This window comes from Salvelinus fontinalis, chromosome 16 (genome assembly GCF_029448725.1).
Source record: "Salvelinus fontinalis isolate EN_2023a chromosome 16, ASM2944872v1, whole genome shotgun sequence".
NCBI lineage: Eukaryota > Metazoa > Chordata > Actinopteri > Salmoniformes > Salmonidae > Salvelinus > Salvelinus fontinalis.
In genome coordinates, this window is record NC_074680.1 from 40,173,988 (window position 1) to 40,186,771 (window position 12,784).

At 42.8% G+C, this 12,784-nt stretch overlaps 1 protein-coding gene, 1 non-coding gene and 2 pseudogenes across 2 annotated transcripts; all 4 read left to right on the forward strand.

The window, feature by feature from the left end:
- The first annotated feature begins 851 nt into the window (after window positions 1–851).
- On the forward strand, window positions 852–2,443 carry LOC129813381 (E3 ubiquitin-protein ligase TRIM39-like; annotated as a pseudogene).
- Window positions 2,444–4,994: 2,551 nt separating this feature from the next.
- On the forward strand, window positions 4,995–6,555 carry LOC129813382 (syntaxin-11-like; annotated as a pseudogene).
- Window positions 6,556–7,201: 646 nt separating this feature from the next.
- LOC129813177 (syntaxin-11-like) lies at window positions 7,202–10,318 on the forward strand. Its single transcript, XM_055865443.1, has 2 exons — window positions 7,202–7,301; window positions 8,221–10,318. Exons 1-2 carry the CDS (start codon window positions 7,226–7,228, stop codon window positions 9,099–9,101), a joined length of 957 nt encoding a protein of 318 aa, XP_055721418.1. The 5' UTR covers window positions 7,202–7,225; the 3' UTR covers window positions 9,102–10,318.
- Window positions 10,319–12,639: 2,321 nt separating this feature from the next.
- Window positions 12,640–12,722, forward strand: trnal-uaa (transfer RNA leucine (anticodon UAA)). The gene has a single exon. It is a non-coding gene; the product is annotated as a tRNA-Leu (tRNA).
- The last annotated feature ends 62 nt before the right edge of the window (window positions 12,723–12,784 follow it).

Here is a 12,784-nt window from a genome sequence, read left to right on the forward strand (position 1 = left end):
CCTAAAGAAAACAATGTACTTTTTTCTCCATACATTTTCCCTGCCACCTAAAAGTACTGGTTACATTCTGAATCCTCAAGCAGGACAGAATGATGGCACCTATCAATATAAAGCCTTGTCATCCCTACTGCCTCTGATCTGGTGGACTCACAAAACACAACTACTGTGTTTGTAAATTATGTCTGCGTTTGAGTGTGCCCCTTTCTGTCCGTAATTAAAAATAATATGAAAATAGTGCTGTCTAGTTTGCTTAATATAAGGAATTTGATGTACGGCATTTACTTTTACTTTGTACTTTTACTCAAGTATGACAATTTAGTACTTTTTTGACCACTGTACTTAAGTACATTTAAAACCAGATACTTTTATACTTTTACTCAAGTAGTATTTTACAGGGTAACTTTCACTTTTACTTGAGTGATTTTCTATTAAGTTATTTTTCACTTTTACTCAAGTATGATAATTGAGTACTTTTCCACCACTGTTCAGTTGATCAACAAGCTAATTATTATTAGAATCATGTGTGTAATCTAGGTGTGCTGGAAAAGGAGGATTGGAGTGAAAACCAATAGCACTGGTTTTCACGCCACCCCAAATCTAACACACCTAGATTACACACATGATTCTAATAATAATTTGCTTGTTGATCAACTGAATTGGGTTAGCTAGGACTGTAGCTCTCCAGGAACAGGGTTGGAGAGCCCTGGCCTAGAGTAACAAGTTGGAAGGAGATCACTTTTTTACGAAACCTAAAGCTTGATAAAAAAGCATTTTGAAATAATACATGAACACATATTCATTAAGATACAAGGACCATGATATATGTTTTCTTCTTTGTTCTATTCCCAGCAATGGCTTCCTCCAGCATTGTCCCGTCTGATGATCACTTCTACTACTCTATCTGTCTGGATGTGTTCACTGAGCCCGTCTCCACCCCAAGTGGACACAATTACTGCAAGTCCTGTATCAGAGGATACTGGGATAGCACTGACCTGTGCCAGTGTCCACTGTGTAAAAATAGCTTTGATAAGAGACCAGATCTCTTTGTCAATACTTTCATTTCTGAAATGGCTGCTCAGCTCAAGAAGTTAGCTCCAGTTAAAGCCACACCTATCACCCCGGGACAAACCCAAACCCTCTCCAAACCTGGAGCCGTGCCATGTGACGTCTGTACTAAGAGGGAGCACATGGCCTTGAAGTCCTGTCTTGTGTGTCTGGCCTCTTACTGAGAGACTCACCTGGAGCCTCATCAGAGAGTGGTTTCTTTCAAGAAACACAAGCTGATTGACCCTGTGGAGAACCTGGAAGACAGGGTGTGTAAACAGCATGATAGACCCCTGGAGCTGTTCTGTAGGAGAGACTAGACGTGTGTGTGTCAGTTCTGCAATGAGACAGACCACAAGACTCACAAGACTGTCCCCATAGAGGAAGAGATTGGAGAGAGGAAGGCTCAGATGGGGAAGACTAACGGTAAAGTTCATCAGATGATCCAGGAGAGACTAAAGAAGTTTAAGGAGATCAAACAGGCAGTAGAGCTCAACAAGAGACATACAGAGAGAGTGGTAGCAGACTGTGTGCAGGTCTTCACTGCTCTTGTGCGTTCCATTGAGAGAAGCCAGGCTGAGCTTATTGAGGTGGTTGAAGAGAAACAGAAAGCAGCTGAGAAACAGGCTGAAGGGCTCATTGAAGAGCTGGAGCATGAAATCACTGAGTTACAGAGAAGAAGCACTGAGCTGGAGCAGCTCTCAGATATTGAGGACCACCAGCACCTCCAGAGCTCTCCATCCCTCTGTAACACTGTTCCACCTACCAAGAACTGGTCTGAGATAATTTTTTACACAGGTCTGGATGCGGGGGCTGTAAGGAGAGCTGTAAGGAGAGCTGGAGGAGACACTGAATAAAGAGATGGAGAAGTTTTCTGAAATCAAGTGGAAGGGGATGCAGCAGTGTGCAATGGATGTGACTCTGGACCCTGATACAGATAATCCAATTCTCGACCTGTCTGAGGACAGGAAACAAGTCTGGGTGTTGATATATGGCAGAATCTACCTGCTAACCTAGAGAGGTGTAATTATAATCATTTTATGTTAGGAAAGGAGGGGTTATCCTCGGGAAGTTTCTCAGGTGAAAGGGGAGACTTTTGGGGCTTTAGAAGTGGCTAGAGAGTCCATCAACAGGAAGGGAGATAATCCACTGAGCCCTGTAAATGGATACTTGACTGTGGGGCTGTCGGAAGGAAATAACTATGGAGCTCGCACAGAGTCTGGAGTCCCCCTCTTCCTGAGAGAGAAGCCCCAGAGAGTGGGGGTGTTGTGGATTATGAGGAGGGTGAGGTCCCATATCTACTCTTTCACTGAGAGACTATCCACTCTTCTCTACAGCCTATGATCCTTCTGGTGATAACTCAGCTCCACTTATCATCTCTCCCATCAAGTCTGAATGAGTTTAGTTAACAGGGAAATCAGTCTCGAGCAAGCACATAAATGTGTCTTAATTAGTGTTGATATTTGCAATAGAGAATATTAGCGTTAGTATCAGTTGATCAGTTTTCATAATGAAGAATAATTCTCTTCCAAATACTGCATATTACAATGTAAATTAAAACAAGTTTTACCTGAGTCTGTGATGTTTTTTTCTCTCTTGCGTTATATATGACTACTCCTACAGACCCTTTATTTCTCCTCTCACTTTAAGGTGTGTATCCCATTTCAAACACACAGCACACAAAGATAGTTCAGATGGTGTAATGCTACTGATGATGAGCCTTCACCAAGATTAAAGCTACTTGGACTTAAACTATCCAACCTCTAGAACACAGGAGGCTGGGGTGAGAGGCTCATAATAATGGCCGGAACGGAGCAAATGGAATGGCATCAAACACCTGAAAACCATGGAAACCATGTGTTTGATCTATTTGATACCATTCCACGAGCCCGTTCTTCCCAATTAAGGTGCCACTAACCTCCTGTGCTCTAGGATAACCTATAATGTCCCATACAGTAATCCATAAAGTAATGACTCACTCTGTCTCATGATTCTTAGTAGGACTTAGTTGTTTTGGTAATCATCCCTATGAAGTCTACCTGCCACAACACATATAACAACACGAGTGAAAACAGTATGAAAGCTGTCACAGTGGTATTACAGCAAGACTTATTAGTGCTCTTGACCTGAGGAAGGGGATCCACTGGAACAGGTATATAAAGTAGTGTTTTGGACACAAATCATTTGTTTATTAAGAGCTGGTTGAAATCAGGGTGACACGGGCAGACTGGAATCAATCTAAAAGGTCGGAGGTTAACAGTGAAAAGTACAAAAGGCACTAAACATAATGTAATAGACGTCTTTCAAAACAATAGCTTTCAGATAGCATGTAGGCTTGGCCTGAAACCCACTCTCATTCCATGGAACCATGTGATGTGAGACAGTGACATGACTGGAATGTTGAGTATAGAATAGAATTTAACCTGGCCAATCAGAATAACTCACCTGTTTCTTCCACTTTCATCACGGGACATATTTCACACAGTGACGTTAGCTGTGTTGGCAGATAGATTATTATGCATTCTTGAGGACAGTTTACAGTAAAAGAGGAGGAAAGCAACCAAACATGTTTGGCCACCATCCTTCATCATATTGAAAAGATAACCAAACTGAACTCATTCTGATTGAAATATGTTGATTTGGAATATTATTTTGACTATTCAAAACAGGTAAAATGTTGAGTCCTAGAGTTACATGAGCGCAATCATTGCTTTCATTCAATGATCACTTGATCCCTTTCATTCCTCTATATATTAGGCTACTGTGTGAAAAGGTATGTGATAATAATCTTTGACAAATAACTTCTCACGTCTTGTTTATAGTAATTTGCATGCTCATAATGTGTTAAAGAACTAAGTGTGTTTAAGAACTAAGTGTGTTAAAGAGCTAAGTGTGTAAAAAAGCTAAGTGTGTTAAAGAACTAAGTGTGTGTTAAAGAGTATAAAAATGTGTTCATTTTGTGGTTAATTTGCAATGTTGGAAATCACTTTCATTCCATTAAAGCAACAGTTTTGCCTGTAGTAAGTAAGACAAGCTCAAGTACGCTTTTGAAAATTCTCGTGATGATCACATCTTTGCATTTAGTACAAACTTGTTTGGTGAGGTCATCTGCCTTTGGCCTAAAGAGCAGGAACTTCCTCGGATAAATTGGAAATAGAGACATTGTCATCCTACAAGAAACATTGTATAAAGGAGACGGACCCACTGGTTGCCCTCTAGGTTACAGAGAGCTGGTAGTCCCGTCCACCAAACTACCATGTGTGAAACAGGGAAGAGACTCAGGGGATATGCTAATTTGGTATAGAGCAGACCTAACCCACTCTATTAAATTAGTCAAAACAGGAACATGTTACATCTGGCTAGAAATGTATAAGGAAATTATCTCAACAGAGAAAAATGTCCTCATGTGTGCTACCTAGATCCCCCAAATAGAATCCCCATACTTTAATGATGACAACTTCTCCATCCTAGAAGGGGGAAGTGAGAATTAAGTAGACGGCACGGGTCAAAATTTTGATTTATGACCCTATGTCCGGATGACGCGTACATGCCCAAATATGGGCATCCGGCCAGGACATCCTGTTCCTGTTGTCACGTGTTAGAGGGTGTGTTATTTTTATATCTATATTGTATCTATTCCTTTGAAGCTGTCATGATGATTGATGTGTAGGGACCTGGTTGAACTGGGGGGGGGGGGGGGGTTGAAAATTTAAAAGAGGGTGACCCAACACCCACCCTATTTTATTGCCCTTAGGGTTGTTGCCTATGAAGTAGGAATGTCTGGGGGGGGTTGTATTTGCGCCAGACGCATTATAAATACAGCCCAGAACAAGACATGCGGCCCCAGAACACTAAACAAGATTTTAAAAATAAAACCCTGAACATTAAACAGAAAATTATGTCTCCTAAGCCAATTCTCAGGGTGCCATGCGTCTCTTGTCATGAACCCAATGGAGGAAGTTCTGTGTGAGGCCCCAGAATGTTTTAAAGGAGTTTTGGGTACGAGTGAGGAACATATGTCTGTGTGCGGTTAAAATTGGCAAAAAATGTCTACTGTTTCTCTCTCTGTCTCTCTCCCAGTCTCTCTCTCTCCCCGTCTCCCACCTCACTCTCCCTCTCTCCCCGTCTCCCACCTCTCTCTCTCTCTCCCCGTCTCCCATCTCACTCTCTATCTCTTTGTCTCCCATCTCACTAACTCCTCTCTCTCTCTCCCCATCTCCCACCTCACTCTCTATTTCTCTCTCTCTCTCTCACCTCACTCTATTTCGCCCCGTCTCCCACCTCACTAACTCCTCTCTCTCCCCGTCTCCCACCTCACTCTCTATTTCTACGTCTCCCACTTCACTCTCTTTTTCTGTCTCCCACCTCACTTACTCCTCTCTCATTGTCTCCCACATCTCTCTCACTCCCTCTGTCTCCCACTTCACTCTCTCTCTCTCTCCCCCTGTCTCCCCCCTCACTCCCTCCCTCTGTCTCCCACCTCACTCCCTCCCTCTGTCTCCCACCTCACTCCCTCCCTCTGTCTCCCACCTCACTCCCTCCCTCTGTCTCCCACCTCACTCCCTCCCTCTGTCTTCCACCTCACTCCCTCCCTCTGTCTCCCACCTCACTCCCTCCCTCTGTCTCCCACCTCACTCTCTCCCCCCCTCTGTCTCCCCCCTGTCTCCCACCTCACTCTCTATTTCTCTCTCTCCAGATGAAGGACATATTCTGAAACTGCAGGATGCGTTAGATGAGCCTGGAGTAGGATGCTATACCAATGAGACCTTCAGCACTGTGGACCTGGACAACCTGTCTGCCCAAACGGGCAGCGACCAGGCAGCAGCGATCCCTGACCACGAACTGAAAAGCATGCTCCTGGAGACCCAGCATGTCTGACAGGAGATCCAACAGATCCAGGACAACCGTGCCCAGCTCCCGGACCAGAACTACCACGTTTTGAACAACACATTGTCGGACGACACCAGTGATGTGATCCGGGACGCCAACGGCATCGCAGCAGACATCAAGGCCAGAGGAGAGGCCTTCTTAGAGGCTACACAGGATGAACAGGGAGCTGGAGGTTCAGCGAGGTAGCACTGACCACGTGGTATACATTGCCCAGAAACAGTACACCAACCTGAGCAACACCTTCAGGGAGGTGATGTGCAGCTACAACGAGACGGAGCTGGTGCGCAGGGAGAACTGTAAGAGACTGATCCAGAGACGGATGAATATTGACTATCTTCAATGCCCTGGCTGATGGGAAGACGGCCCAGTCGGCGCTGACGCAGATCACTAGTAGACACAAAGAGCTGCTGGACCTGGAAACAGGGGGTTTAGGAGTTTTTTCTGAATGTGCCTATTCTGACAGAGGAACAGGGAGCGGTGCTCAGCAACATGGAGACCAACGTACAAAAGACAGAGGCAAATATCGAGGATGTCAGGGTTCAAATGGACAAAGCCAAGAGACATAACAAGAACAATCCCATAAATAACCTGTTCTGTGGCTGCTTTCCATGTTACAAATGATTGTATATCTGATACATTGTGTATGTGATACATTGAGTATCTTGATTTGAACGTAAATTATACATTTATTTAAGAAAGAACACAAAAACAGCTTTGCACTGTCTGCAATGGGACTGGGAGGTACTATAGGTCTACAAATAAGGCCAGGTACACATAAACAACATGCTCAACCATTCCAAAGCATCAAATATCAACTCATGATCTGTCTCAAGATATCTACCCATAGAACAAGCATTTATTAGAAACAAACAGAAATAATTCAGTGACTGGCTTTGGAAATCACACGTGGTGCGTAGGAATAGTAGGCCTACCTTCATATCGTATAAAGTACAAAAACAACAAGCTGTTTCCGGTGACATAAAACAACCACAAGATGAAGTGACTAATGTCAATAATGTTCAGAGAGTTTTCAATATGAAAACGTGATCATGTTCTTCTGCTTGTTACACCTGCTACTGTTGCCATGAATAAGCAGCGGTGGGGAACTCCCTCACAGGGATGCATTTACTAGGAATCAAACGGAACCAAACGGGGAGGCAGCTACCTGAATATGTCCAATAAGAAACGTTTTGCCACGGTTTTCTACAGTTTGCCCTAATGAATATACCCCATAAATTAGGTAGTGGGCTGGTTCCTGGCAGACGCAGCTAGATGACAACATAAAGGGGAAATGATTCTCCGAGCATTTTTTCTGTTCAGTTTGAATGCTTTTGTTCTTATAGGGAAGTCTACGGAGGAGATATCAGGTAACGTTTTTTTCTGATTAAGTTTTAAGATGATTCAGTCCTGTTGTTATGTTATCATAGAAGTACGAACGTTTGTGATGAGATGCGCTTTGCTCAGCGAGTTGAGTTTGGGTTGTTGTGAGCAAGTGAAGTTGTGGGCAGCTTTATTTAATTTGAATGTTAATTATTCCATAAATGTAATGTGTTGCTCTCTGTTGCAATAAATAATGTCGCCAATATTCGTGTCTAGGTTACCTTCACATGTGCTTTGGCCAGACAATTTTGCTATGTTGTTCTGTTTAAGCACAAACAAATTTTACATTTTAAAGAAACTGCTGACAGTAATTTTGCATTCTCTGTTGTACTGTAACAGTAAAACACATGTAGCAACTTGAACTATTTTATAGAGAACTGATTAGTAATAACCTACGCCTATAATTAAATGCCTGTAAAGGGTTAAAGGGAGGTAAAGAAACGCCACACGTTTGCTCATCCATGTCTTTCAGTGATCAAATTGTTGTGAAAATCGTATTTTTTTTTGTTATAGATATCCTGTGAGTCATTGGCCTGTAATATAATACTAACTGATGTATATGTCTGTGTGTACTAGGAAGTCACCACCGCCTAGTGTATGTTCACAGTGTTCTATTGGTTTAGGGATGAGATCCTCAATAAGTGCCACTTCATTTCCTCTTGTAGAATGGTGTTAATTGCGTCCTTGTTTTCTCTGTTTTAAATCAGAAATATACTACACTTACAGTTTATGTAGCTAGCTTTTTGAGGAAACAAAATATCAACTTTTCTTAAGTTTCTTGTATAACCATGAAGAATTAACTTTATTTCTTGTGTAGGATTTTGCACAACAATATAAATAGGATGGTGATTTGGAGATGACCTACTGAACATGCAGTAAACCTCAAACCTTTTCCTCCCATTCCAGGTAGTATGAGAGACAGACTAGTTGACCTGCAGGGGGTGGCCCCCACTCCTCCAGACACGGATGAAAGGGGTCAGGGCAGCGACGATGAGGGAGAGCTGGAGCAGCAGTCAGTGGTGTTTGAAAGCGAAGATCGGATGGACAGCATCTTCACAGAAGCCCAGTCCATGAGGAAGGAGATTGCTCTGCTCCGGATGGAAGTGAAGCGTCTGGGCAAGCAAAACAGCCGATTCCTCACCTCTGTCCGGCGGATCAGCTCCATCAAACGAGACTCCAACACCCTGGCCAGGGGCATCAAGACCCGGGGGGAGGGCATCTACAGACGTCTGGAGAAGATCGGCATGCAGCACAAACAGCTGGAAGAAGAGGACGGGGCCAATTCTGCCCTGGTCCGCATGGTTCGTTCTCAGTATGTTTCTCTCACCGGGGCCTTCCACGAGGCCATGTCTGAGTACAACCAAGCAGAGATGAGCCAGAGGGAGAACTGCAAGACCCGGATCCAGCGCCAGGCAGAGATCATGGGCAAGGAGGTGACCGGCGAACAGATCGAGGAGATGGTCGAGACGGGGAAGTGGAATGTGTTCTCTGACAACCTCCTGACGGACGGGCGGACGGCACGCTCGGCTCTCACAGAGATCGAGAAGCGGCACAAGGAACTGTTGGAGCTGGAGAGTCGAATCAAGGACATCCATGAGCTGTTCTTTCAGATGGCTCTGCTGGTGGAGGAACAGGGGGCCATGGTGGACAACATAGAGGCCAACGTGGCTGCCACTACAGACTTTGTGGGCAAGGCCCAGGTTCAGATCAAGAGGTGTGTGACGTACAAGAAGAAGAGCCTCTGTAGGAGAATGTTCTGTTGTTGTTTCCCTTGCTGCAACAAGTGAGACTGACGGAGACATCAGTGTTGTATTTCAAGTCACTCTTAGAAAAAAGTTTCTTCAAAGGGTTCTCCAATGGGTACAGCCGAAGAACGCTTTTGGGTTCAAGGTGGCACCTTTTTTCCCCCCCTAAGTGTAGGCTGCCTTTTCCTATCAAGTGTTTTCATGGCCATGAAAATGTACTTGTTTACACAACCGCACACATATGTACTTGATGCTGAAGATTTTCAGATGTACAGTATATTTGTTTCATACACTGATTGTACAAAAGATTATTGATGTCACTTGTTATCCACTTCAATCAGTGTAGATGAATGGGAAGAGACAGGTTAAAGAAGCCTTGAGACAATTGAGACATGGATTGTGTATGTGTGCCATGCAGAGGGTGAATGGGCAAGAGAAGATTTAAGTGCCTTTGAACAGGGTATGGTAGTAGGTGCCAGGTGCACCGGTTTGTGTGCCAAGAACTGCAACGCTGCTGGGTTTTTCACACGTGTATCAACAATGGTCAACCACCCAAAGGACATGAACCCTTTCCAGCCAACTTGACACAACTGTGGGCAGCATTGGAGTCAACATGGGCCAGCATCCCTGTGGAATGCTTTCGACACCTTGTAGAGTCCATGCCCTGATTGACTTGAAGGCTGTTCTTCGGGCAAAAGGGGTGCAACTAAATATTAGGCTATTGTTCCTAATGTTTTATGTACTCAGTGTGTATTTAAAAAAATATATATTTATACAGTTTGAATGTGACATTTTGTATGTCATGCAGCCTTTGCTTCCTCTCACTGTAGAAGACACAGTTTATATTAACGCCTTTGCCTAGCTGGTGTTAGGAGAAAAGACCCAGTATCTTGATGTCAAACCGCAGACGCTGACATGCAAATGAATAGTGTGATGGGGTGTTCAATGTCTCTGTTGGAAAAAGCTATATGACGCTACAGGCTTTCAGTTAAAATAGAGTGCAGTTCCAATGCTTGTTGCTCCCACTTAGATGTCCTATAACTTTCAACTGTATCGAATGTTGGATTTTACAAGTTATTTATGTTTTATGAGAGGATATTTTTCATTTTTAAATAAATAATAAATGCTGTATAATGGCCCTTACGTTTGTTTTATTGTTACATTTCAGTTCCTTTCTTAGAATTTGAGACAACTGACTGCAACCTCAATGACTCAACTGTATTTTACAATGAGGAAACAAGAATATGCCTCTTAATGTATTATATTGTCCTGAACAGTGCCTTCAGAAAGTATTCATACTCCTTGACTTATTTCACATTTTGTTGTTACAGCCTGAATTCAAAATTACATTTATATTTTCTCATCCACACACTGCCCCATTATGACAAAGTCAGAACATGTTTTTAGAAATTTGTGAAAATGTATTAAATAGAATGCAGAAATATCTCTAACATAAGTATTCACACCCTTGAGTCAATACTTTGTAGAAGCACCTTTTGACAGCGATTACAGCTTTGAGTTGTCTTGCACATCTGGATTTGAGGATTTTCTTCCTAGCATGCTAGCAGATACCCATAGACTTACTCACTGCGTTAATGCTAGTTAGCGTTGGCTTGCAAAACTACAAACTTCCTTCATACTGGACACAGACATAAATGGTCTGCACAAGTTCATCTGACTATGGGGAAGTAGATAAAGGGCATCACTGCCAAAATCCCGTGGTGACCAGCAAGTCGTTCCAAAGATGTTTAATGGGATTCAAGTCTGGGTTTTGGCTGGGCCACTCAAGGACTCACATTCTTGATCTGATGCCATTCCAGCATTGCTTTGGCTGTGTGCTTAGGGTTATTGTCCTGTTGGAATGTAAATCTTTTCACCAGTCTAAGGTCGTTTGCACTCAGAAGCAGGTTCTCATCAAGGATTTGTATTTGGGTCTATTCATTGTTCCCTCTATCCTTACCAGTCTCCCAGTCCCTGCTGCTGAAAGGTATTCCCATAGCATGATGCTGCCACCACCATGCTTCACAGTAGGGGTGGTGTTAGATGGGTGATGAGCTGTGCCTGGTTTTCTCCAGACATAGTGCTTTGAATTCAGGGCAAAGAGTACAATGTTTGTCTCATCAGACCACAATATTTATCCTTAAGATCTGTCTTTCATGTGACTTTTTGAAAACTCCAGGTGCTTTTCTCATGTGGCCTTCTTGCCCAGTTTGATCGGACGGCCAGCTATGGTAGAATCTGGGTAGTTCCCTATTGTCTCAATTTACCAGTGATGGAGACCAATGTGCTCTTGGAAACTTTCAACACAATAAATTGTTTTCTACCCTCCCCCAGATATATGCTTCATCACAATTCTATCTCAGAGATCTACAGAGGGTTCCTTGGACTTCATGATATAGTTTCTGCTCTGACATGCACTGTCAACTGTAGGACCATATATAGACAGGTGTGTTTCTTTCTAAAAACATGTCCAAATGGCCACAGGTGGATTCCAATCAAGTTGTAGTGACATCTCAATTTTGAGTGTCAGCAAAGGTATGTAAATACTTATGTAAATTAGATATTTCATTTTCAATAAATTAGCAAACATTTCTACAAACATGTTTTCAGTATATTGTGTGTAGAGGGGTGGGATAAAAAAAAGAAATAAGTCAAGGGATATGATACTTTCTGAAGGCTCTGTATATTATCCAAGAGGCCATTGCTATTTTTACGGTGTCCAGAATGAGTTAAAAACGGAGTAATAGAATCCTCCGCAGATCGCAGTGACAATGTTTAACATCTGTGTTCCATAACCCCACCAGCAAGTGGGGCAGGCCTATCTCTGTGACAATCACCCAAATCAACCACTGCCCCTTCCCCATAGATATGCAATGGCCCTGTGTAGACGTACAAGGTATGTGTAAACTATATAGTAATAATTACACTAGTCTGTGGGTACAGTATATCAGTATAGGGGCTACAGTATATAATATATAGCACTAAATTCAATAATGCAATGTGTGCCTGATGTTTTAGAACGTGAACTGAAGCAATACATACAATGCTGCTGAAACCTGTGTTTTTTGGATAGACATACTCTGTGTAGAACCCCGTTTAAATAGGCTAGGGCTAGGCCACATGGTAGACCACCTACCTCCTTGGTAGGCTAGTCACATAGTTCTCACCAATCAAGTCATTTCCTATATGTTGACTTTAGATCAAGGGAAAATAAGACAAACTGCATCATTCAAGTGGCTGTATAATTGTCTGTATTAGTTTGATAGAACACATTGTCAAACGTTTTATTTGCTGCGACTGTCAATCATTTTTGTCAACATAAATGTCGGGCTACAAAATAAGCTACCCTTATGGTCAATCAAATTGACAGTTGACTTGCAACATTGTTACAATAATGGACTGTCAGAGTAGCTTTGATGATCACAGTGGTAGCGGCAGCGTAGACATGTGATAGCGTCGATTGTTGTTGTTATGACGGATTGTCACATTGTTGCGAGTAACAGAACATAAAACAAAACAAAACAAAACCATTTTGCAATATAATATATATAACGTGTTATGTTGACACTACTTTACGCCAACCAGGATGGCCGAGTGGTTAAGGCGTTGGACTTAAGATCCAATGGACATACGTCCGCGTGGGTTCGAACCCCACTCCTGGTATAGTGCCCAACATTTTTATGAAATAGTTAAGATGATGATTTTCAACGTTCGCACTAAGTAGT